The sequence below is a fragment of the Prionailurus viverrinus genome, chromosome X, assembly GCF_022837055.1.
Source record: "Prionailurus viverrinus isolate Anna chromosome X, UM_Priviv_1.0, whole genome shotgun sequence".
Lineage (NCBI taxonomy): Eukaryota > Metazoa > Chordata > Mammalia > Carnivora > Felidae > Prionailurus > Prionailurus viverrinus.
The window spans coordinates 32,541,930-32,568,813 of record NC_062579.1 but is presented as its reverse complement, the minus strand read 5'-3'; the positions used below and the strand labels follow the sequence as shown (position 1 = coordinate 32,568,813).

The window sequence follows — 26,884 nt, the reverse complement described above, 5'->3', positions numbered from 1 at the left end:
AGAGAACAAACTGATGGTTACCAGAAGGGAGGTGGGTGGGGTAATGGATAAAATAAGTGATGGGGATTAAGGAGTGAACTTGTCATGATGAGCACAGGGTAATGTATAGAACGGCTGGATCACTATATTGTGTATCTGAAAATAATATAACAGTGTATGTTAACTATACTGGAATTAAAACTAAATTTTAAAGAATAAAAAAATAAAAATGGACAGAAATGGTATCAAAAAAGATGGCTGTTTTCATTCAGTATTGTTTTTGAGATGAATCCATGTTGGCACATGTAGGTCTAATTCCTTCACTTGAACAGTTACATGGAAATATAGTAATTTACTTAACCATTCTACTGAGACAGTTAAGATCATATGGTTTGGCTTCTACAATGCTGCAATGGAATTCCTTATATATTCCTAATATCAAATAGCCAAGGGAGGCCTCCCTAAGGATTTTCTCATTTAAGCTGACACTGGAAGGATGAGAAGCCAGAAACATGTGATGAGCTGGGAAACAAGTGTTTCCCATATCTGGAACAGTGGACAAGCCTTAACACTGAAGGAACAGCATGTGCTAGACCCAGTGTGGTTACAGGTGTAGTGAGCAAAGGAAAGAGTAGTAGGAGATAGCAGTGGAGAAGCAGACAAGGATCACTCTCTTAGGGGCTTTGGAGACCACAGTAAGAAGTTTGGGTTTTCTTTTATAGGCAAAACAATTAAAGTGTTCTCATTTTTTCTAGGTTGGTCAGACCATACTCAGAGTGTTGTGACCACCTTCCCTCAACTTCACCATGAATGGAGCATCTACTGAATGAATGCAGTTACTGCTTTTGCCCTCTGTTTTAGAGGAATTAATTGTAGTATCTCACAAAAAGGAAGAAAAAAACTACTTTTCAATCCCTTTCCTACTCATTTGTGTCTGAGGGGCAGCTGTATGTTTCAAAATGAAACTATATTTATCACAATTTCATTTTTCCAGCAAAAGGGCTCAAAAGGAAATGTTATTTCATTTTTCCATATTTTGCAATCAATTTCTTTTATTAAAATTGGACTGGCTTCATGAAAGATTTCAAGTGTTTAGTTCAATTGAAGAGCCATGGAAGTATCATGCTGCTAGTTCTGAAACTATCTGAAGTGTGACAGAATCTGGTGATGACCAAATAGAGGAACAATTGAAAAATGTGAAAGAATTATGTATATATACTATAGTGCCAAACATTGTACTGTAAGTTTTAAAATGATAAATTATAGGATTTCCAAAAGTGATTTGGATGTGAGTCATTCCTTTAGTAACTCCGCCAAACATGCTAACATTCTTTCTCCATCCCCATTCATTTCTTCTATTTGCACTTCCTGTATTTGTTTAGTGGCTACATTATCAGCTTGGGAGGGAGGGTTATCACTTCTTTCAGGAGCTTTCATTTATATTACCTCCCTGATCACCAACAACTCAAACATAGCACATCTCACAGTTGTATTAGTAAGATTTTTGCCCTATTTTCCTTTAGAATATCGTTTTTAAAAGGTACTTTTCAATTTTTAAAGGTATCTATTGAAACAGAAATTTCCAAAGATTTTAATCTGATGGATGTGAGTGAAATTTTCTCTATCCTAAAACAATTTTTTCATCCAATTAATTATTTTCCTTTCATTTGCAAGCTGGTTGTGCTGTCTCTAGGTAGAACCTTACTGCCAAATTGAACGTATACCAAAAGACATGGTGTATAATAACTGTGTTTAATATATGCAATAAGGCAGAGTTAAAATCCTATCAACATCACACAGAATCAGAATCTGAGAGTTAGAAAAGACCTTAAAGACCACCTTGTACAACCACCAACTTTCCTGGGTATGTGATCATCAGGTTTTTTTGTTTGGTTTTAAGTCAGTAGTTCTCAAGAAAGAGGGAAAATCTTCAGTAAAACAAATCAAAACAACTGCAAAAGAAATGGTACCATTCTAGCTAACATAAAAATTTGTTCCCTAAGGTAGCTTGCATAGGGAGGAATGATAATCTCTGCCCTCCAGCAAGGGGTGTAACACTAATGCGTTTTGATAAGTATCATGATGATATTGCGTGTAAGTGTGCTTTAAGGTCCCAAAAGAGGGAGCAAGCGACTATACTCCAAAGGTTACACCTTCAGAAGACAGGTGAATGGCCTTCAGGAATTACTGAGAATTACACAAGTGGACAAGAATAAGATTATTTTGGGGCGCCTGGGTGGATCAGTCAGTTAAGCATGCGACTTCGGCCCAGGTCATGATCTCATGGTTCATGAGTTGGAGCCCCACGTCAGGCTCTGTGCTGACAGCTTGGAGCCTGGAGCCTGCTTCGGATTCTGTGTGTGTCTCTCTCTCTCTGCCCCCCCCCCCCCCCGCTCATGCTCGCACTCTGTCTCTGTCAAAATTAAATACACTTAAAAAAATTTTTACAAAGAGTAAGATTGGTTTAACCTTAAAGAACAGCAAGAGTATCTCTTACACCTAGGAGTTACAGATAGGAATCTGCAAAAATGTTTGAAAAAAGGGTAGGAGCATTTGACGTTTTTTAACAATAGACTTCTACGTTAGTTGCACATCAGAGTCACCTAGGAATCTTTAAAACCTGGAAGCCCAGATCTCACATCAGACCACTTAAAGCCGCATCTATGAGCGTGGCATAAGTATTTTTAAAACCCCGCCCCCGCCCCCGCCCGGTGATTCCAACGTGAAGGCTACGTTGAGAATCACTGTTTTAAAGCAGGAAGCAAAATTTTGAAGGGGAAAAGTGGAGGCAGAACATAGAAGAAAAACTGAAAACCCTGGGAGGGCAGGGCGTCTACCGCAAGGGCAGGGACAAGAAAGAAGGGAGTGAGAGCCAGCGGTAGAGGATTTAAAGGCTGTCTCTGTGGTAGAACTCCCCGGATTTGGGGCTCGGTAACGAGGTCGGCATATGTCCAACTCCATTAAAGTGAAGTTATTCTGCCAGCAGCCCTGCTCTTATCCCCCATCATATTTTCTCGCATCTTTTCCCACAGTTAAAAAAAAAAATGACGGAAACGTTTTCTATCCCACGAAAGGCGCATGAGCAGACTGTGGGAGGAGCAAAGGTCTGAGAAGCCACGAGAGCGCAGCCGCAACAATTTCTTCGCGACTCCAGAACCACAACTCACGAACATCTAGGAAGGAAACCTACCCAGCCGCGTTCGCCCCGCACTGGGGAGCGCTGATAAATACCTCAGGGTACATTGGAGCCTTTTAAACACCGGAGGGCGGCGAGGGCAAGGGCGGGGCAACTACTGACGTTAACGGTGACGTCCATGGCTCCGCCCTCACACCCGCTTCCGGCGACGCGCGGCCACCGCTTCCGCTTTCCCCACCCGCGCTCCGGCCCCGCCCCACTCCCACGCGCCCCCAAGCGTCACGGCACCGGACAGCCGGAGAAAAGGCACAGGTTGCTGTCGGAAGTCCCCCTGCAGGTTCCCCTTCCGCTCTGCCTAACGACTTCCGTTTTGGGCCGTCAACATGGACGCTGCGGCTGCTTGGCGAAGCGGCCTCTGATCGGTTGCGGAGGCGCAGCTTCTCTGCGGAGGCCTCCCCGCTTCCCCGCCCTCCCCGCCTCTCCCCCGCCCCTCTCTCCAGTCCCTGGGGCCGGCGGGCTCGTTGCTACATGGGGGCGGGCCTCCGCGGCCGGCTCACGGCTTCCTGTTCGGAGGCGGCCTGGCGGTAGGCGGCGGCGACTCTGCCCGCGCCCACTTCGGCGCGGTGACCGAGCGCCCGGGAAGATCGAGGGCTTCATCTTGTGCCGCTGCACCAAGCCCGGCCCTGCGCCGCCATGGCCCCAGTGCAACTGGAGAACCACCAGCTGGTCCCTCCCGGAGGCGGTGGCGGGGGCAGCGGCGGTCCCGCCTCAGCCCCGGCGCCTCCTCCTCCCGGAGCTGCCGTGGCGGCGGCAGCTGCAGCTGCGGCCAGCCCCGGCTACCGGCTGAGCACCCTTATCGAATTTCTGCTGCACCGGGCCTACTCGGAGCTCATGGTGTTGACGGATCTGTAAGTGCCGCGAAACCCATGCCTGCTCTCCAGGCACCCCCCCCCCCCCCCCGCTCTTCCCGCCCAACCGGCTTAGATAGGCTCGCACCTCCCTCTCTCCAAGGGGCTGCTGTTTTCTCCTTTCCTCTGGGCTAATCTAGAATTTTTGAACTCTTGGGGCTCAACGGAGGTGGAGGAAAAGCTTTGCATTTGGGGTCTTTCTGGAGATGAAGCAACGGACACTTGTTAATTATGCATGTTAGACTTGCACTGAAAATCTCATCTTTGGGATTTTTGCTCGAGTTGCCAACCGAACCCTATTAATTTCTTGGTTGGAAGCTTTTTAGCCGAAAGCCCACTTTTAGGGTTTAGGAATACATAATATTCGAATTCCTAAAGACAGGAAATCTGTTTTACAGCGTCTTGACGGTACATTTTAAACGAAGGTTGTAATTGCTTCTGGCAAAGTTTGAACTCAGGAGATGTATTGTGTATAAGATAATCCAACAATTTGGAATCCAAGGTGTGTGTGTATGTGTGGTTTTTTTTCTGGAATGTTTGAGAGTGTTCTGAGTCTTAACGCCTTAAGTGTAAGTAAAAGCTGTAACTGGTCTTCTGTTATTGTCTCTTGGAGTATGAAGGGAGTTTATAGATCACTAAGTTACCAATGAAATGCCATGGGACATGATTAGGGTGTTAATCCCTTCAGAATAGGATCAGACTACACTAATGATTTTTAGTGTGTGAAGAAAAGGCATTATAAAATTGCGGGTATATGTACTTTACTGTTTTACATTTTTAAATCCAGGTTCAGAAAAACTAAGAATTATAAGTTTTTAATTGTAGTTTTTATCTTTGATCTATTGTTAGATTGCAGATCAGTATTTTCAAGTGGAACGTTAATTTGTTACTAGAGACTAAAAATATTTGTTTGCAGATGAATGAAAGAGTTAGAATAGGTTCTCCTTATTCCTGCAAAACATCATTCTCAATTTGGATTTGTTGTACTTTATTGAATGGAAGAGAAAGAAGACTACCCCTGCCTAATGAGAAACTTAAATAGCTGTCATGATTAGGTGTCGTAGTAATATACCTGTCTGAGCCAATTACTGGTAGATATCATGAAAATTTAAGAGTATCCATGAGAAAATTTCATACATGTAAATGTCACCTACCCAATGTATAGCTAGGGAAAAATGTTGAAAACTGCTATCAGTGGTTGTATAATTTGTTTTTTCATAGAGGATTTGTAGAAATTCTTCGAGCTATACTGCATTCTTACTATTTTACAGTTTAGTTATGAAGAAACATCTGTTTTACTGCTGTAGAATAAGTACATAATTTTAATCCTGCACCCTTTATATGATGATGATTCCCAAACTTCTATCTTCAGCAGAGACCTCTCCACTGAACTCCAGGCTCTATATCCAAACGCCTGCATTTAAATACCTAATGGGTATTTCAGTGTACCAAGTCCAGACTCAAACTCCTGATTCCACTTGATCCCCCCCCCCCCCACCTTTCCTGTCTCTCTAAAGAGTATCTCCATTCTTCCTGTTGTTGCTTAGGCCAAAAATTGGGGGTAACTCTTGGCTCTTCTTTCTTCCAATCCTACACCCAGTACGTCAGCAAGTACTGATCATCTCCTCTGACTTCAGAATCTGACCACTTTTCAACATTTCCATCAAGTGTGATTCCTTTGCCCCTGTTAACTGCAGTAGTCTGCCATCTGATATCTCCACTGCTAGCTTGCCCCTTTACAGTTTTTGTCATCCATAAAATAGGATGATCCTTTTAAAACTTCTCACATCTCTCCAGCGGTTCTCCATCTATCTCACTTACAGTAAAAAGGTTTTATAGTCACCTATATATGGAGTGACCATAAAAGTTGTGGTCCAAGTCAGGACACTTTTGAGCATGAAAGGTGGTGCTGTTAATAATAATGTTGGAGCAACAGGCACAAACCAGGACTATCTTGGGCAAACAAGGGTACGTGGTCTGAGCCTTCTCTCTCTCCCTTACCTCTTTATCCTCATTTCCAAATACGCTCCTCTTTGCTTATTCTGTTTCAGCCACATTGCCCTTCTTGATGTTTTTTCATAGTGCCAGGCACACTCCCACCTTAGAGCCTTTGCTCTTCCCCCAGAAATCTGTGTGGTTTGCTTTCCTATTTCCTTTAGGTCTTTGTTCAGATAGAACTTATCACAAAGACTTTCTCTGACCACCCATGAAAAGCACTCTGCCCCTGCTGTCCATTCTTAACTCACTTTTTCTCTTAATCACTAGTGGGTACTCTTAGTTTATTGTGTCTCTTCCTTACTGGAGGCTCCATGAGGATGGGGATTTTGATTTGTTTGCTATGTTCGGTGGGCCTAGAACAGCGTCTGGCACATAGTCGGGGATTAAGTAAGTATTTATTGACTTAACACATCAACAAATGAATTTTTAGAATTGTAATTGCAGACCATGGAGTATTTAACAGGAAAATACACTGTTGTTCTTAATACTTAGAAAAGAGTAAGATAACTCTTTTCTCTTTTGATTTGTGCAAGCCAAAATTAGTTTGAGAACTTACCTTGGAGTTCCTAAATCCTGTGTTTTCCCTTGTTCCAGCTGGAAGCTGTCAGAATTAACGTATTGATGCAAAGCTAGTGTTCTAGGTATACTTAATACGAATCTTATTTCTGCCACATTTGATGCTTGTCTGTGAACTATTGAAAGTAAAAAGGACCGCCTTGACAATTTCAGTGGTTTGTTTTGGGCCATGGATTTCTGGTTTTTTTCCTTCTCCTTGTCTATCCCAACCTCCTTACACACTCTCATCTAAGAGTTTATACTCTGCCTTGACTTTTTAGGGATGTAGGTCCTACTTTTTTCTTCTTTTCTTTCTTTCTTTCTTTCTTTCTTTTTTTTTTTTTTGCCTGTTTTAATTAAAATTAGAAAATGCTAAGATCTCCATCACATAAACTTGTCTTATCACACTTTGGTGTAAGTTTCTGTGACTTCCAAAAATTTGTGTTTTAGGGCTTTTGCCCCAAATGGTGGATTCATTATCCATAAAGGAATTTTAAATAGATTAGGAGGAATTGGGCGGGTGGGGGGGTGGTGGTGGTGCAGGCAACAGAGCCTTATAATCTTGGTCCCCAAAATGATACCACCTCTGAAATGAGGTGATCCTTTTAGGGTGTCCAGGGCAGGTGGAAAGAGTTGGAACAATGTTTCTTGTTCTTTGTGGAAAGAGTTGGAACAATGTTTCTTGTTCTTTCTACCCGCAAAATCTCTCCTCTTTTGTTTCTCTGTGTCTGTTAAGCACACACAAGCATCCATGGTTCTCATTCTTTCCCTCCCTTGAGGATGAGGGTTGTGGCTCCTTGGGGAGTGTTAGGAGCTTTCACATGTAGAGGAACTTACCAGTAGTTGTTTTTACTTGTAGTCTAACAAGGCCTAATGTATGCTTCATCTGATCTGCTGGCTCATCCAGCTTCTACCCAGCTTCCTTTATCACCAGATCATAACTTCAACTTCTGTGTCACTGTCTACTCTCCGAATTGTAGTTATCTACAAGCCAGAGCTCATTTTCATAGTTTCCCCTCCTTCTGCCTTGAATCTCTGGTTTTGTTTCTGCACCTGTGGTCTGTGGGGGTGGGGTGGGGGAGAGGATCTAAGTAGTTAAGTGTGTGTTCTTCAAGAAGTGATTAGATGTGGAGCTCCTGGGTGGCTCAGTCAGTTAAGCGCCAGACCTCGGCTCAAGTCATGATTTCACGGTTCATGGGTTCAAGCCCTGCGTCAGGCTCTGTGCTGACATCTCAGAGCCTGGAGCCTGCTTCAGACTCTGTGTCTCCCTCTGCCCCTCCCCTGCTCACGCTCTGTCTCTCTCTCTCAAAAATAAACGTTAAAAAAAAAAAAAGTGATTATATGTAGAGGAGGTTTTAGAGTTGCCCAGGCAGTTGAATCTTGGGCCATGGGATAGGGGTTTCTAGAATGTGGTGATTCATGAGGCTAGATCGGGACCTCTGTAAGCATCAGTGGATGTGAGAGTGTTAAATAGTATAATTTAACAGGGAAAATGGTGACAGTGGTAGCTGGCTGTTGTACTGGAAAACTAGCAAAAAATCAAAACCTTATTGGAGCTGTTTAAAAGTAATCATTTACAGCTAACCACCATGCAACGTTATAATTACCATAAAACCTTTGGCTGACACTGGTCCTTTTGTGTGCTTAGCTTCCAGTTTTGCCCACCCTAACAAAACATGGAGAGGTTATTGCTTGGAGGCAAGGTTCCATTGGATACAGGGAGGCTGACAACTAGTATTCTGCATCCGTGACTATTTTGGTTTTAAAAGAGTATTTTCTATGACTCTGTGATATAGTAGTGTGCGTAACGTTAAGACTTGAGCTTTTTCAATGTTTGAGGCTCATGCAATACCTTTTGGAGCATTTTGAATGGAGAGGAATGTTCCTTTGTTGATTTTTGTCCTTTATGGCCATATTGCTGGAAACTCATAAAAAAGAGTAGGTAGCCACACAAGCTTGTAGTGGCTATTGATCCAGCTTTTCTGAAATGCTAAAGTGTGTAATAGAGTCAGAATAAAGACCGTTATCATTTTGATGAAGGTATGCATATATTTAGTCAATTTCTTTTGTGTTTTTTCCTTCTTAGACTGCCAAGGAAATCTGATGTGGAAAGGTAAGTATGAAAAAAACCTTAAATCTGTGTCTGTGTTGTTAGATCTATGGGAGTGTGTATATGTGTATGGTATATGAGAGAGAGGGAGAGAGACAAAGTGTGTGTGTGTTTGTGTGTCTGTGGGTGGCAGGGCTGTGGATTGGAAACCTAGGCCTAGAGAACCCAGGGTGACGTTTCACTCCATTTGTTTAGGGGGCCCTGGGAAATGTGGTTTCCTCATCCTTGACAATTCTTGGTGTGAGACCAGCTCTGGACCTTTTGTTCTAGAAACCTTTGTTGAGTCACTGACCAGGTCAAGTCCTGAGGGGGGTAGAAAGATGTAGAAAACTTAGAACTTAATAAAGAAGCTGAGGAACAGATTCACTTTAGAAAGTTGGCTGCTAGTTTACCACGATGCCAGATATCTTTAGAGAATTGACATTTGCCTACTCCGTTGCTGCTTTATAGTTGAGATAATTGTTACTGAGTTGGAGTTGGGGGCTTAAGACATAACTAGACACCAATGTTTCCATAGGCCAAGGGAACAAGATAAATTAAGGTTTCAAGGCAATCCTGTGATAGAGATTTAAATTGTGGCTATAGTATAGACTACTTGACTGCATCTTTGGCACTAATGCTCCTTGATTTTTTTTTTTTTCTAAAGACCAAGTCACTAGGGAGGATTTATTAGTGACTATGCTCCATCCCCACCACCAGCTCTCTTTCTGATGGAATTAGACTGAAAAGGCAGAGATGGGGGAGACAGGTTGGCTGGTCAGTTTTAAAGGAAGGAAATGAAAATCCAGATTTCTTCTGTCCACTCTGGGGTAGGAAGGGAAACTGGACCTTGGAAAAACAGACTCATGCTGCTTATCACCTGAGATTGCATGGTGTCAAAAAGATCACGTTACGATAGTTTACAAAGGTGGGTGTTTGCTTTCCAGTAGAGGAGCTCATTTGGGAAAGCAAGTTAATAATATACAGATATGCTTGCTCTAGGAGAGCAACCTCACCTGCTCTGTAAGTTGTTGCTGAGTTAGAATGATGGTGCTAATTCTCCTAGCATGGAGGTGGCTGTCAGGTTGTAATGTGCGTTGAATATTTTTTCTGTGTTCCAATCTTGCCTGTGATGCTCTGGTAGTTTTATCTCTTAAGATCCTTCACAGACAGTGGCAAAGAGTCATAACTGTATCTGTGTCCTTGATTCTTCTCTTTGTACTACCACTGATCCTATTGCTGGCTGAATCTTAAGCCTTTCACGTTGTCTGTGGGCTCCATACACATGCTTTCACTAGGAGTTAGACTCTGTAGTCAGTCAGGATTATACTTCAACAGAAACTTTTGGTTGGGTGCATTGCCTCATGGTGTTGCTGTTGGTGAGATGCAGGGATGTGGTTTGGATCTGCAGGTCATTGAACAGCTGTACTGAGACTAATACAGGTTAGAGTCCACTTGGCAGGAGGCTGATGTCCTGCTGGGTTCTGTCATCAGTCCTGGCCTGTTCAATATTTTTTTTTTCGGTATCTTAAGGTAAACTATGAAAGTGATTTTCAGTTTTATAGCTGACAGGAAATTGAGAGGTCTAGTTCACACATTGATTGACAATGTAAAGCTTTTAAGGCTTTATGAGGAGATGATAAAAATACGGATGAGTATCGGGAGCAAAAGCATCATAGTGGGTATAGCATAAAAATAGATACAGACTGACCATCTAGCTGTTACTTTTAGTAGTCAACTTACTTTCCTTAACTTTGTTCAGATAATTTAATATCTAAGCTTGTCGTTGAAATTAGTTTGGTAAAGAGTTGGATAGTTCTTTGATTATTCAGCTTTTTAAATCATGCTCTTGCAAGATGGGAAATGGACCCTTGCTTTTGTAGAAGTAAGACAGTTTCAAGCTTTGGTAAAGATCTATTTCAGTTCCTTTCTTGTACCAAAAAGGTTGCCAATTCATAACTCATAATCACAATTACGAAATTCCTAACTCCTAATTTGATCTCCTCTGTGACCTGGTTAACTTCTATATTGTACTTTTATATCTGTGAATTGGGTATATTTTAGTGAGCAACTTTTATTGTCCTGCAAAATTCGTTTTTAAAATGTGATTCTGATTTGTTACTCTGATACTATTGGATTTATTACCCTGAAGTAGAAAATTATAAATGCAGCCAGTATGCAAAATGTGACAATAATTCATACTTATAAATATTTTAGGTGATTCATTTTGTTGTAATGGTTATAAACAAAGATTGAGTCATATTTTAGCTCAGATGAAATAAATTGTTAAATATTCTTTTCAACTATGTTGGTTCATTAAGAATTGTTTTATTTTATAGGAAAATAGAAATAGTGCAGTTTGCTAGCCGGACACGTCAACTCTTTGTTCGATTATTAGCTTTAGTAAAATGGGCTAATAACGCTGGCAAGGTGGAAAAATGTGCGGTGAGTTAAACTTTTGATTATGTTTTATACTAAGTAACTTTTTGGAATGTTAACTTGTAATAGATATAACTTTTGATTTTAGCTTAAATTTATATCTGCTGATTTGTTTGAGAGACATTATTTAAGTGAGTAATTCTGTATGAAAATGTGTAATATATTTCTGTAGAAACTTAGTATTTGATTACCTGACTAGAAAAAAGAGTAGGCCGTATCTGAAGACATTACTCTGGAAGACATTAAAGACAAAGACTTGAATTAAAGGGGGGAACAGCCTTACATTTGTACACTTCCTTAAAGTCTGCAAAGTGCTTCTTGAATTTTGCCTGTTCTTGAAAACCCTCAGAGTATGGCAGAGTCGGTATCTTCTTGTTTTACAGATGAGGGAATAAGGTTTTTAGAAACTAACTGGCTTCAGTCAGGGCCACAGAGCTGATGACAGCATTTATCTGTTTGCTGTTCATCTATTCATTCTCCAAACCCTTAGTGAGCACAGAGTATAGGGTATAGTGGATGACACCCAAGTAAGGCACAGCCCCTACCCTCAAGAAGCTCATAGCTTTTAAAAAAAATTTCTTTTAATCTTTATTTATTTTTGAGAGAGAGAGAGAGAGAGAGAGAGAGAGAGAGAGAGAGAGAGAGGGAGGGAGACACAGAATCTGAAGCAGGCTCCAGGCTCCGAGCTGTCAGCACAGAGCCTGACGCGGGACTCAAACCCACATACCACAAGATCATCACATGAGCTGAAGTCAGACATTTAGCTGAGCCACCCAGGTGCCCCAAAGCTCTTAGTCTTTTGACTGTTACATACCAGAGATGCTAAAATCTGTGCCTCCCTCCCCGCCTCCCCCACCGAAACAAAAAAAAAATTTTGAAGCTGTATTCAAGAAGTGTTGAGGGAAAACATCAGTAGGGGTCTTGTGTTAGCCTGTTGAGCTCCTAACTTGGGGAGGATGGTGCCTCCCAATTACTCCCTTCTGTTTTCCTTTGGTCATTTCCGGTGAGGAGAATGGAAAGAGTAGAGTACCTTTTCATACTGGAAAGGGGAGGGTAATTATCATAAAATGAATAAAGTCCTAAAATAATGAGAGCATTTACTCACTTTAATTGAGGTCTGCTCTACAAGGTCCAAGTAATCTAGCCACTAGTCAGTTTTATTTGGAAAGTGGGTAGATTCTCTAAGTGAGCTTGATACTGATGCTCATATTCTTTTTTTTTCCATTCAGTTATGTAATAACATTAAAATTTTTTTTTGGTCAGTTTTAATAGGTGAAGGCAGAAAAACAACTTTACTTTGGTTAAATTTTATTTGAGTCATTTTTAAATTCTCTTAAAGTTTACTAGACTTCCTGGATAAATTAAAATTAGCAGCTACCCACTTAGCATAGAGGTACCATAACAAGTGTATTTTTAGCACTCTGACAAGCTAAGTCTAGAATATTTTTAGAGTAATTTTATATTTGCAAATCTGTCAGGGTTTACCTATTCCATAAAATCGCACTTCGGAAAGGAATCTACAGCACAGTTGTGTTTCTGCACGTGATTTCATGACTTCTCACCTCTGTTGTAGCCACTGCATTCACTGCCCTCGATTTTACTAGGCTCCTTTATCGTTAGACCCCAAGTCTGTGTGAAAGGTGCTAAAGTGAAAGGAGAAAAGGGGCTGTGAAGAAGTTGAGAATTTTAAATTCTAGGAGAATAATTGTTTTTAAGTTAAAAATAAAACCCAATCTTCATTGAAGTTGATACTCCATTCCAGCTCTACCAACTAAGCTAGTGATCAAACTGGAAGAATTCTACCAAGACACAGTCTAGTCACATATCTTTTGTCTGTAGGAGTAAGCTGTCATCCTTCTATATAATATCAATCAAGGGTTTATTTAGAGGGACAGTATTTAGTACCATACATTTTCCTTATGGGGGAAAACATTCTTTTATTCATCGGTTGTCTGTTGGTATGATAGGGAAGTTAAAGTTTATATTCAGAGGGTCTTTTGTACACCGTAAAGCATCATACAAAGAATGGTTTTGATTATAAATATTAACAAACAGACTCATTCCAAGCTTATTTATCAGAAAGTTTTACAACTCATTGTTCTGGAAATTTGGACACCAAATGTAGTAAATCTGTTTTGGCTGAAATGAGGTAGCATGGTATACTGTTTCTAAAAAGCCTGGGGTTTCTTCTCAATAATTAATTTGGAGCAATCTTTTCTTAAAGATGTTCAAACTTGCAGTGAAAAGTTAGGTGTCACTGAAGTAAATCAAATCCAAGTGTTCAATTTTTCAAATCTGGTGTTAAATTCCTAATTATATCATAGGTATTTCACTTACCTGTTTAATACTACTGAGTTCAGTAACATAGTGTCAGGGAAAATCCAAAACTCTTGGTTTTAATATTGAGCCATATTGTAATTCATCTTTCATTAATTGAAAGTAGAGTATTCTTCTATTAGTTTCTTGAGTTGGCTGTTCAAATAAATCACATTCTGAATGAAGTCTCATATTGAACTTCTGTAAAGTTTTGGTATTTTGTGAATGTAGACACAGATGTGTTTATGTCAGGTGTAAGGTCCATCAACTGAAGAATTAGAAGATTATTCATGTTTTAACTCTTCTCAACCTAATGATTATTTAACTAGTTTCATTTGAGGTTCTTAATAGATAATGATCTTTAGCCATACCAGACATATTATGTGTGTAGCTGAGTGTGTAAGTACATAGTTTGTAGAATTCTAATGGTGAAACAGTCTGGATAATGTTTTATTTAAGAAAAAGAGAAAATAATCCTATTCCTAGAGCTTTTTGAGAAACAGTTTTATTGAGACATAATTCACATACCATACAATCCACCCATTAAAGTGTCTAATTCAATGGTTTTTAGTGTATTCAGATATGTGCAACCATCACAGTCAATTGTAGAATATTTTCATCATCTCAAAAAGAAAACGTGTACCCTTTCACTGTCACCCCAAGTGCCCCCCATCCCAGCCCTAAGCAGCCACTAATCTGCTGTCTATAGATTTGCCTATTCTGAACATTTCATATAAATGGCACCATGATGGAGTCTTGTGTGACTGGCTTGTTTAATTTAGCATAATGTTTCCAAGGTTCATTCACGTCGTAGTATTTCATTCCTTTTTATAGTTGAATTGTATGAATCTGCTACCTCACTCAAGGCTCGATCTGACGAACTGTGAGATCATGACATGAGCCCAAATCAAGAGTTGGCCACTTAACTGACTGAGCCACCCAGGTGCCCCTGTCTTAACCTGAGTCTCAATTTTCTCATCTCTAAAGTGATAGGAATTATCTGATTTTGTCTGTTTCCTGGAGTTGTGAAGATCAGATAATAAAATGAGTATGGAAATACTGAGAAAATAAATGTAGGGCATTGTGTGCTAGTATTAATTGTGGGTGTGATGTGGTATTAATTCTGGATACCATGTTTTAAGTTAGCCACTGATAAATTGGAGCCTTTCCAAGGCAGCAGAACAAGGGTGGTGAGATAGAAATTTGGAGATGTAAAGACTAAATTGAAGTGACTTGGAATGTTTAGCTTTGAAGATAGGGTGGGCTTCCCCGTGTTGGAAGGACATGGGAGACATTACTGCTCCAGAATAGAAAAGTTTCAAGGAAGGAGTTTGCAGCTCCATGATGAGCTCTACTATTCAGAAACGCATTCAATAGAGAACTGATGGAAAGGATTTCGTTTTGGGGCATGAAGATGGCCTAGATGTCTTATAACAGCATTTATGGAGTATTTTATGTGTTCTAGGCACTGTTCTTAAGGTTTTGTGTGCAATAACTCTTGCTCCTCAGAACAACCTTGTAAGGTTGGAAATCATTATCTCTATTCTACAGTTGAAAAACCTGAGGTACAGAGAGGTTAAGTAACTTGCCTAAGGTTACAGGGATAGTAAGTTGCAGAGTTAAAATGGAGACCAAGGCAGTTTGGGTCCAAGAGGCCATGCTTTTAACTACTTCATTACCAGCCAACTCTAGAAATCTGTAAGAGGAAAAAGCATTTTGTTCTGTTTTTCCTAACTTCTGATATGTATGTGTAATGTTAAGGATGGAGAAACAAATTGGAAAACGTTTTACTTAAAGTGATAGGAAGTTATTGTTTTTAATGTTAAATATAAATGTATTAAATATTTCTTCACATTACTGGAAAAATTTTTGAGGAAATATTTTGAAATGTGGGAAACTTATATTAATGTCCCTCAGAGTTTACTTTGGAATGAATAAATGATATTTGAAGTGCAAAGTAGCTAGCTCTCAATGAAGTTTAATACATTTACCCTTTGCTTTAAAGATGATTTCAAGCTTTTTAGATCAGCAAGCCATTCTGTTCGTGGACACTGCTGATCGCCTGGCCTCATTAGCTAGAGATGCCCTAGTCCATGCACGCCTGCCTAGTTTTGCCATCCCATATGCCATTGATGTACTGACTACTGGATCTTACCCACGACTGCCCACCTGCATTAGGGTAAGTGCACTGCTCACCACTCCTGTTCTTAGAAGTTAAAGGCTTTGGCATTGGAGTCTACTGTGTTATTAAATTGTCCAGAAAAACAACTGTTCTATATATACATTTTTGAGTTTATTTAATCATTTTTGAGAGAGAGAGTAGGAGAGAATGGGGGAGACGTAAAGAGAGAGAATCCCAAGTAGGCTCCAAGCTGTCCGCGCAGAGCCCAAGGCGGGGCTCAAATTCACAAACCATGAGATCATGACCTGAGCCGAAATCAAGAGTTGGATGTTTAACTGACTGAGCCACCCAGGTGCCCCTGTTCTATATTTTAAAAGATTTCATGTAATTCACTTTTTTCTCCATAATTAGAATTGTGTTTTTTTGGAATACATTGAGGCCAAAATGTGAATAGCTATCAAAATAGATAAATTGGGGGGGGGGGGAGCGGTAAACAGGTGTAAATTAACTTACATCTATTTCATATGTGAAAATACGGTATGCTAGTTGCTTTTTGGAAGCTTTTTTTTTTTTTTAAGTAGTGCAGTAATAGTTTACTGATGTGGTGCTATTTTATTTTATACTTTTAAGAAGTGGTGAAAGTCATTTAGTGACATGAACTTGATTTCATAAATAGAACGTGAAGAAGATCATGTTGCATTACTGTCTCAGCTGGGTGGCACTCTGATGCACCATAGTTAAGGGGCATATCACTATTACTGGATGTCGACTTAAGAAATGAGTGTTAAGATCCTCTTGGGCAAAGTGAGAAAATACTATGTTAAGACAGGTGCAGGTAAGAGTTGTGTCTCTTTGTACATGGTTATAAAATCACTGAATTTTTTTTGTAGGATAAAATTATTCCTCCAGACCCAATTACCAAGATTGAGAAACAAGCCACACTTCACCAGCTCAATCAGATTCTTAGACATAGGCTTGTGACCACAGATCTCCCTCCTCAGTTAGCCAATCTTACAGTTGGTATGTACCGGAAGTTAATCTTTTTTAAGAATTGACTTGTTAGAATTTTTTTCAAACAGCTTTTGGGGTTTCATTCAAAGAACTCTCATTTTGAGGGTTTGGTCTGCAATTCAGGTAGTGTTCACATCTGCGACTTGTCAACCGATCATTTCTCTTTAGTACCAACGGATAAAATTTTAGTACCTGGAGATAAAATGGTGGTATGTGAAGCTGGGAACAGGGAGATCACCTGGGGCTGGAGGAGAGATGAAGCCCCAGAGTTATACCTCAAGAGAAAATTGTCAGTTGATGTTAGAAGTGTTCACTGCCTTTGGCTATTGCTTATGCAGGAACTACTGAGTTCTTTGGACACTTCTGAAAGAACTTTCAAGCTATTTAAAATTTCTTGTAAGCAAAATTGAACGTTCTAGGCTAGCGGGAAGCTGGTTATTTTCTAGCAAAGTAGACGACTTCTTCTTCTTCTTCTTCTTCTTCTTCTTCTTTTAAAAGCAAATGGCCGGGTGAAGTTTCGAGTTGAGGGAGAATTTGAAGCCACCTTGACCGTGATGGGAGATGATCCGGATGTACCATGGCGTCTTCTCAAGCTAGAAATTCTAGTTGAGGATAAGGAAACGGGAGGTAAATCATAAATACTGATTTAAATCATAAATATTAATTCAGATGTTTGGTGTTTTTATATTATTGAAACATTCTTACAGAGTACTAAATGTTTGGCAGTTTATTCTGTAATTTGAAGTAGATGTTGTGATAATCATACTTTCCATGGAGATTTTAGTGTTTCTCAAGTATAATGTTCTCTGATTTCCATGGATAATTTCAGTTCTTTTTTTTGTTTGTTTGTTTAATTTATTGTTAGTCGGTGTACTCTTCCTTAGTTGGTACTATGATATGATCTATACACTTTTCTGGTTTACCGCCTTTTTTTCTCCTGCCAATGGAAGATGGGCGAGCCTTGGTTCATAGTATGCAAATCAACTTTATCCATCAGCTGGTGCAGTCTAGACTCTTTGCTGATGAAAAACCTCTTCAGGACATGTACAACTGCCTACGTATCCTTTTCAAATTTGAGACCTGTATTTGTAAGGAATTCATGTGTCCCTGTTCTCCCCATATTTCCATGTACCCCCTATCCTGAACTTTCCTTTTTTGGAGTAGAAATGGGGCTGGGGAACTGGTGAGTGTGGAGAATAGTGATACATCTATAATAGACCAAGTTTTAAATTTTACTGTTGGTAAAACAAAAATGAGTAAGAAATCTAGAGGGGAGAAAATAGTGCCATTTGTTCTACTCATATTCTCTAAACCATGATGAATTCGCAGGCAACCTGGGCCTTATAGTTTGTTTATGTCGGTTCAAAATGAAATATAAAACCTTTTTCTAAAATTGTGCCACAGTTGATCACACCTTTTAGTATATGTCATCAAAGAAATAGAATTCCAGAAATTTCCCTCATAGCCAGCTTTTGGGGAATAGAGCTTTTGCTAAATGAAGTTTGCTTGTAGTTCACTGGCCCTTGTAGTGATTTATTAAATTTGCTTAACAAACCCCATCAGATTCATTCTGCTTGTCGCTTCAGTTAGAAGTGCTACATTCCCAAACTCTAATGTTAATCCGAGAGCGGTGGGGAGACCTTGTACAGGTGGAAAGGTACCATGCTGGCAAGTGCCTCTCCCTCTCAGTTTGGAAGTAAGTGAAATTGATTCTGGCAAGTTCATGCTGTGACTGTAAATATCCTTTATGTTTCTCTTTTTCTTTCCTATATCTGATTTACTATAGACCAATAGCTATGTACCTCTAGCAACATGATTTTATATAGTAAAGTCCCATGGTATCATATAAACCACATAAGACATCTGTAATTGACTCCTTTCTTAGAACATGGCATGTTTTAAATATGTAGACATCTGTTTGTACTAAGACTTGCTATTCTCAAAAAGTTAGATTACTCTGGCCTTATACCAGATTGCTGAAAGACCATTAAGATTGTTGGGTATGTTTTTAAAACATGTTTGCTTATCACAATTTTATATTTTGAACTGTGCCTCTTAATGTCTTTTTTGAGGGAGAGTTTTGGGGAAAATCAGTATTAGGCTGTTTATAATCCTCAATTCCCTGTTTGAACTTTGCTTGATTCTCATTTTCTGTAAAGGAATTAGAGATAAATAGACACCATGTAGAAGACAGATTGTTTTGTTTTCAGATTTCTTTGTGTGCATGTGTTTTTATTTTTTATTTATTAAAAATTTTTTTTAATGTTTATTTTTGAGAGCAAGAGAGACAGAGCATGAGCCGGGGAGGGGCAGAGAGAGAGAGAGAGGGAGACACAGATCCAAGCAGGCTCCAGGCTGTGAACTGACAGCACAGAGCCCAATGTGGGGCTCAAACTCACAAACCGTGAGATCATGACCTGAGCCGAAGTCAGAAGCTTAACTGACTGAACCACCCAGGCACCCCATGTGTGTTTTGTTTTTAAATTGTGTCTGTTTTTTTTTTAAAAAGGATGTAAATCAAATACTGCGTTGGATTACAGAATAGCTGTCTTCTCAATATTAAATTATTCCCTCCACAGACATTGAGGGCCTATCATGTTCTAGGCTCTGGCTAAGGCATACAATAGATTGTTTCTGTTTTATTCCAAAAATTAACAGGCTGTGTTGAAAAAAATCATTAGTATTTCTTTTCTCTTTAGTCAACAGGTTCTTGGGAGAAAAACAGGGACGGCATCTGTTCACAAAGTTACAATTAAAATTGATGAAAATGATGTCTCTAAGCCTTTACAGATTTTTCATGATCCTCCTTTGCCAGCTTCTGATTCCAAGTTAGTAGAAAGAGCCATGAAGGTAAGAGATCTCAATATATTTTAATATTGGTTTGATTAAATGAATATATATAACTTACACTTTATTCTTAAACTTTTAACACATTCTTTAAAATACATGGTGGGGCACCTGGGTGGCTCATTCAGTTAAGTGTCCTACTCTTGATCTCAGTTCGGGTCTTGATTTCAGGGTCATGAGCACAGGCCCCGTGTTGGACTCCACACCAGGCATGGAGCCTACGTAAAAAATAATAAAGGGGGCGCCTGAGTGGCTCAGTCGGTTGAGCGCCGACTTCGGCTGGGGTCATGACCTCACGGTTCGTGAGTTCGAGCCCCACGTGGGGCTCTGTGCTGACAGCTGACAGCCTGGAGCCTGCTTTGGATTCTGTGTCTCCCTCTCTCTCTGCCCCTCCCCTGCTCATACTCTGTCTCTCTCAACTGTCTCTGTCTCAAAAAGAAATGAATATTAAAATAAAAAGATAAAATACCTGATTGTTCCTAAAACCCTTTATTAAACTTGTTTTATGTGAATGTTAGGCTTTTGCATTTGTGGGTTTTTTTTAATGTTTATTTATTTTGAGAGAGAGTACACGCATGCAAGTGGGGGAGGGGCAGAGAGAGAGAGAGAGAGAATCCCAAGTGGCCTCTGCACTATCAGCGCAATCTCAGGAACCATGAGATCGTGACCTGAGCCGAAATCAAGAGTTGGATGCTTAAACGACTGAGCCACCCAGGTGCCCCACATTTGTTTTTTTAAATAACTAACGTTATGTATAATTCGTAAGATGTTCTTTCACGTTTTAATATTTAGGTCATATCACCATTTTATTTTTAAGGTCTGACATTTAATCACTGATAACCAGTACATAACCTATCTTGATTTGTAATTGCCAAAATGTTAGCTATAGTCTTTAAGCTGCCAATACCATCTAAGTTTATCTTTTTTATCTTTAAGTTTGCTTTCTTCTACTGGTTAACAGTCAGTGTGATTCTAAAAGGAACTATCTTGAGCCACAGTAATCTACTCTCAGACTTTTAAAGTGAAAATGTTTAAATTGCACATATGATTCTGTTCTTATTTATGCAGATTGATCACTTATCAATAGAAAAGCTCCTGATTGACAGCGTCCATGCACGAGCTCATCAGAAGCTCCAGGAGCTGAAGGCTATTCTGAGAGGCTTCAATGCCAACGAAAACTGTAGGTTCTTTTAAACTGGCATTTCCACCTTTTTTTTGTTTGCATTAGTATCCACTTTTATTTTATGAAACGTCTTTCTTAATTAGACTTTTTTCCTGGTTTTATCGTGGAGTTGGGCATTTCTGCATTTTAACTTGTGATCTACCAAGCTTGTCCAAATTTTTCTCTAATTCTGTTTTTAATTATTTTGTTTGGCCTTATTTTTTAAAGGTATGCATATTGAACCTCCTTAAAACTTTTTTTCCTATTGAAATGGAAGTTATTTTAACATTTTAATATGAATCATTTCTTTTAGGTCATCTTCTAAGAATAAGGTAGCTTTGCAGATACTTATGATGTTATTTATAAAATATGTCTCTTTGAGTGAAGCAGAATTTATCCTTTGTCTTTTTAAAGATTTTTATTTAGTTGTTAATACATGAGCAGGCCTCAAATAAGAAACACATATACACTCATAGCGAAAAATCTTCTAAGTTCACTTAGTACGTTTAGAGCTTCGGGGGACAATCATTTAGAAAGTAAGTGCTTTCATTCTAGTAATAGTTTCACAGTATTATCATGAGCATACACTATCCCTACCTCAGTTTTTGGTTGTGATGACCTTGTGCCCACAGTGAACAGCCTTTAATTAAGTGAAATGATGTATGTGAAGTGCCGCAAAAATGATGTCTTTAATAACTGTGGTAGCTAAAGTACTGTGTTGCACCGTCACAGAGCCCAGCTCAATCCATTATACTTAAAAAAGCAGCTTCTTCGGTACCACTTTGACGAATTAGCTAAAAATACTGCCTGAAGAGAGGACAGACAGGAAAATAAATTTGTATTCAGAATACATAGTCATTCAAAGAAAGTGAAAGAACAGAGGTGTGAAAGAGGGTCTGAGACAGACTAAAGACTAAGTGGAAACAGCTTAACTAAACAAGTGCAGGCCTTAAATACAAAGTATGCTAGACATCGGATGAATGAATGTAGTGTTTTAATCTATTTTGAGGGGGCATGTTCACCAGCCCCAACAGGGCTTAACATTAGATTTATCGAGTCTTGATGATTTTAATTTAGTTATAAGGTACATGGAAGTCCTCCTTCCCCTGCCCCCACTTTAATCCCTCAAGCAAAGATGTTATAAATACAGACCTAAATTTTCTGATTAGGAAGTATAATCAAAACTTTCAAAAAAAAAAAAAAAACGAAAACTTTCATTGGGGTTAGAAAGCACACATAACCACCCTCCTGTTTTGTTCTTTTTTAGCAATAGTTTTGAGGTATAATTTGCATACAATTCACTCATTCAGTGGTTTTTTTCTTTAACATACTCAAGTTGTACAACTATCTCCACAGTCTAATTTTAGAACATTCTCATCATCCCCCAAAGAAACTCCGTATCCATTAGCAGTCACTCCCCTATTCATCCCTCCCCTCACCTCTTGGCAACCACTAATCTACCTTCTGTCTCTATAGAATTGCCTGTTCTGGACATTTCATCTAAATGAAATCATATAATGTGTGGTCTTCTGCATATTGTTGGTAGCATAACGTTTTTGAGGTTTGTGTATATTAAAGCATGCTTTGGTACTTCGTTTTAATTGTCAAATAATCCATTGCATGGATATACCACATTTTATGTATCCATTCATCGTTGATGGGGTTCCTTCCACTTTTTTTCCCCCTATGATGAATAACACTGCTATGAACGTTCTTGTACAGGTTTTTGTGTGGACTTGTTTTCATTTCTCCTGGCCATGTACCCAGTAGTGGAAGGGCTGGGTCATATGGTAACTCTGTTTTACCTTTTTACATGTTTAACACCACCTCTTAATCCCACTACCAGTAGTGTTTGAGGGTTCCAGTTTCTTTGAATATTTACCAAGACCTGTTATTGTCCTTTTTGTTTTTAGCTGTTCTGGTGGGTGTGAACTAACTGATTTTGTGGTTTTGATTTGAATCTACCTAATGATTCTTAAACATCTTCTGTTGAGTAGTTTTAGCTCTTACATTTAGATTACTTTTTGAGTTAATATTTGCATGTGGTATGAGGTGGTGGTCCAACTACATTCTTTTGTAGGGGGATACACACTCATTCCAGTAACATTTGGTGAAAAAATAAAGTTTTCCCATTTAGTTGTCTTGGCACCCTGTTGAAATATACCTTGCGTTCGTAAAGAACCCTATTAGGTACCAATTTTTTTTTTTATTTCTGATTTTTCAAAATAGTAAAATTCTAAAATTCATTTGTTGGGATTGTAGAAAATCAGGGTTTGTGATCTTTTGATATTTTGATAAGCTCTGGTTTAATTTAGTATCATCTGTAAACAAGGTTTAGTTTGTTTTAAGTAAGAACTCAGTATGATTGCCCAGGAGATAACTTAAATTACTTTGAAAAATAGAGTGACCAGGTGTTTACATAAGAAACGTACTTTTGTGTCTTGTTAATGTAAGTTGCAAAGATTTTTCTTTAGCACCATTTTGTAGAGATCTCACTGGTTGGGCAGCCAGAAGGTGTGAGTTGAGCTGCATGCTCTTGAACAAGTAGCATTCTTTGGGCTCCATTCTAATCTGTAACTCAAGGATGTTAGTCCAGGCCCTTCCTAGATCTCTGACTCTAGTGGGAGTGTGCTCCAGCATCGGTTTTCTAGTTCTAGGTGTCTGTAGAATTCCGGGTGTGAGAGAAGGGTGCTTTGGAGACTGTGTTTTGGAGGAGAGGTCGGTACTTGTGTGTGGGGTTGGGCCCCTCAGACCTGCTTTAATCAGAACGGTTGTGGATATGAGGGCCATTATAGGAAAGGGCCTGCTGACCCAGCATTTTATTACCTATGCTTTAGCTTGTTTTTAAAATTCATGTTCATGCATTTGTATTCTTCGTGTAGTCTTACTTGATCCCTTTTGTGATGGGAAAGCATGCTTTAGTCAAATCCTTTACTGGGACCTAGGGCTGTTCTTGGAATCCCTTTGTGCAATCACCCTTAATCACCTGGCTTTTCTTCCAGCTCCTCCCTGGAATAAGCCAAGGAAGTGAGTAGCTTGGACAATGGAGCATTTCAAGGGAGGGCTAGGGGAATGTACAGATAGCAGGTTTGGATGGTCTAGATGGCAGCATGTGGTTTCATGGGGGTGGGAATGTCTCAAGGGAGAGTAGGCAGAACTTTGGAGAGAAGGTCAAAAAAGGCAGTGCAAGGCACTTCAGGTCACTTGCCCCAGGTGGCCTCGCTTGCAGCATTCCCGTCTCTTGAAAGGCAGGGGAGTCTCCCTTGTGTTGTGCTCTGTCAGAGCCAGAATCAAGGTATCCAGGGCAGTTCAGAAGCTGAGAACCACACGCAGCTATTCCTACCTGGGCTTTAGTTGCTTCTCTTTAGTCTTCACACTTTACATTACTATGTATTGGTCCATTCCTCATTTTGTCCTTGGTAAATAGGGAGAAATCAAAGAGGAGATGTATATATATTTCTGTTTCAGGAAAGAGCAGTGTACCATCCTGTCATCTTGCACAACCTTTAACTCTCCCTTCTATGTTTTAAGTTTTGCCATTTTTGATACCTTCAAGCCAGTTGCCTTTAAATGCTTAGGGCCTTATATATTTTATTTTTTGCAAAGAAAAATGTGGACATTGGCAGTCATTAGAGATACATCAAAGTATATTTTATCTTTTGGACTGTGCTTTCTATATTCTTCTCTAATGCCCTGTCTTTTCAAGAATACTCAATTTTGATAATTAGATTGGAATGATCATTGTTATCCCAATTGTCAGAATTAGTTTTACACCATTACTACACTAAGAATACATTCCTTCTCCATTGGGAATTATTAACAGTCCAGATAGGTGTGGAAACCTAGCAACCCTGCTTCAGATCTGTAAGCACTATTTATTATATTAACCTGGTAAATTCAGCAAAACATCATTTGAACTAATTTGTCCTCCTGCTCTGAGTTATAAGATATTGTAAGAGGAATTTCTGTTTGTACCTATTTGTTCTTTCGTGTGTGTGTATGTATATGTGTGTGTGTGTGTGTTTTAGGTGAGAGCTCTGCTGGCCCTGTATGTTCAACAGTTCTTCACAAATGTAGTAGATGGACTGGAAAGCAGTTTGTTTTCATCTGATTAAATATGTCTCCTGCAGCTCTCTTTGCTTTATTAACTCGTTTGATAATTTCTTTGTATAGATAGCACCAGTGGTAACTCTGCCCATTTTCATTATTGTGCAGATTCCTGATGAGAGGGTTTGGCTTGTTTCTTTGATTCATGAAAGGGGTATAGAGAATGTACATTGTTGAGCACTTTGCTTTTTAAGGCACCTTTTCAAACTTGTCATTTCTTCCTCCTAAGGACCCAAGGCATGGACAGGAAGATGTTACTGTTCTTGTTTAACAAAGTAGCACAGAGAAGTCACACCTGGTGAAAGGCTGGGCCTATGTAACCACTCTCCTCACTGCCTGCCTTTTCTTCTGTGCTGTAGCATTAGAGGACCATGGTAACTAGAAGAGCATATTTCTTTAGAGCTTCTCCACCTGATCAGCACGGGGTGTGATTTCAACGTTTATTTATTTTTGGGACAGAGAGAGACAGAGTATGAACAGGGGAGGGGCAGAGAGAGAGGGAGACACAGAATCTGAAACAGGCTCCAGGCTCTGAGCCATCAGCCCAGAGCCTGACGCGGGGCTCGAACTCACGGACCGCGAGATCGTGACCTGGCTGAAGTCGGACGCTTAACCGACTGCGCCACCCAGGCGCCCCAGCACGGGGTGTGATTTCAATGAATGCTCTGCTCCTTTACTGGATTTCGTTATGCCAGCTTGTGGGATTAAGGGAAGAGTTAATTGGGCCAGGTGGAAATACTGTGAAACTTGAGAACGAGTATATTGGCAGCCTTGGGACTTTGTGTGTAACAATTGCTTATGTTCTTATTTCATCTGTGACTTGAAAATGAGGTATAGAAGTAACGTGAAAAAAATGTTTTTCCTATATAAACAATAATGTTTAATGGTTTTCAAGTGTTTTTCTTAAACACTTAAAACTAGAACTCGGCTCACTGATGAAGTTAATATTTTCACTAGCTATTTTAACCTTTTTTTTAAAGGAATCCTGGGATTTTTTTTTTTTTTTGCTGTAGCGGTTGAGATGGGTATGTTCGTTTCAAGTCACCCTGAGGAATACATCCTTCCTTTTGAGCTACTAATTGACATAGTAGTACCAGTCCAGTTTTGCAAAATCATGTTTTTCCTCTGATATTCAGGATTGTTTGATAGTTGGTTTGTTTCTACACACTGAGAAATGATCTTTTGTGGAAAATATTCAGATAGAAATACACTTTTTCATTCTTAACTGTTCAGCTTCCATAGAGACTGCACTTCCAGCTCTTGTCGTTCCCATCTTGGAGCCCTGCGGTAACTCGGAGTGTCTACACATTTTTGTAGATTTGCATTCTGGAATGTTTCAATTGATGCTTTATGGACTTGGTAAGTTACCCAATGACATGGTCACTCAGTGTAAGGAAAAATATTTTGACAAAAGCAAAACAAAATTCTTCTGCCATTAGGTATTGGGAAGGGGTGGTATCAGCAGTACAGAAAGTAGATGTGGAAGGAATGACTCTGGCTGATGTCCGTTCCTTGGGGCCAATTTTAACCCTGCCTGGGATTTTCTCTTCCCAGAAGTTAAATTTCCCAGTATGAAGTACATTTACGTTGTTTCTCTTGTGTAGAAGTAATAATGGTGATGGCTGATGGTTTTTAGATGAACTGTTTTACCACTAATAGTCAGGTGACATGGAAATGACTACAAGGGATTCTAATGGCCAAAGAACATATACGAATGACAGTATAAACATCTAAAAGATGACTTAGGGTACAGAATCCTGAAGGAAAGGATGTTTATATTTCTGAGTTAAACACAGTCAAAATTAAAGTTTGATTTACCATGTTCTGTTACCAAGTTGGTGTTCTGAAATGATGAACTACTTGGAACGTAGTGTTTTTGTATTGCTAATGGAACAGTGTTCTTGAATATATTAGCACATTTACCATTTGAAATTAATATTAAGCTAGATTAGCGAAAATAAATGATTTTCTGCTCATATAGTTGTAAAGGTAAGTTTTTCAGGGAGCCTGGCTGGCTCAGTCAGAGGAGCATTTGACTCTTGATCTCGGGGTCATGAGTTTGAGCCCCACACATTGGGTGTAGAGATTACTAAAAAAATAAATAAACTTAAGAAAAAAAAGATAGCTTTTTCTATGAACCGTTCATGGAAAACTGGCTTCATTACTTTGAATCACATCGCCTTTATGATGGCTTATTAGTGACACACTTATGAAT

General features: G+C 39.5%; 1 protein-coding gene and 1 long non-coding RNA gene across 4 annotated transcripts in view; one reads left to right on the top strand and one right to left on the bottom strand.

Moving 5' to 3' along the window:
- The first annotated feature begins 3,457 nt into the window (after positions 1-3,457).
- MED14 (mediator complex subunit 14) overlaps positions 3,458-26,884 on the top strand; it is a 67,778-nt gene continuing 44,351 nt past the window's right edge. Inside the window, exons 1-11 of one of the 3 annotated variants that reach the window (XM_047845062.1) lie at positions 3,458-4,023; positions 8,663-8,689; positions 11,005-11,110; positions 15,426-15,599; positions 16,433-16,562; positions 17,052-17,180; positions 17,504-17,611; positions 18,117-18,249; positions 19,253-19,403; positions 20,469-20,580; positions 25,903-26,028. In XM_047845062.1, the coding sequence (XP_047701018.1) occupies positions 3,809-4,023; positions 8,663-8,689; positions 11,005-11,110; positions 15,426-15,599; positions 16,433-16,562; positions 17,052-17,180; positions 17,504-17,611; positions 18,117-18,249; positions 19,253-19,403; positions 20,469-20,580; positions 25,903-26,028 (1,411 nt within the window). In that variant the 5' untranslated portion in view covers positions 3,458-3,808. The remainder of the gene's footprint in view (positions 4,024-8,662; positions 8,690-11,004; positions 11,111-15,425; positions 15,600-16,432; positions 16,563-17,051; positions 17,181-17,503; positions 17,612-18,116; positions 18,250-19,252; positions 19,404-20,468; positions 20,581-25,902; positions 26,029-26,884) is intronic. The other 2 variants (XM_047845061.1, XM_047845060.1) reach the window with 2 other exon arrangements.
- The window catches only part of LOC125157948 (uncharacterized), a 58,039-nt gene continuing 48,209 nt past the window's right edge, over positions 17,055-26,884 (bottom strand). Inside the window, exon 3 of the long non-coding RNA XR_007149095.1 lies at positions 17,055-17,155. This is a non-coding gene — a long non-coding RNA (uncharacterized LOC125157948). The remainder of the gene's footprint in view (positions 17,156-26,884) is intronic.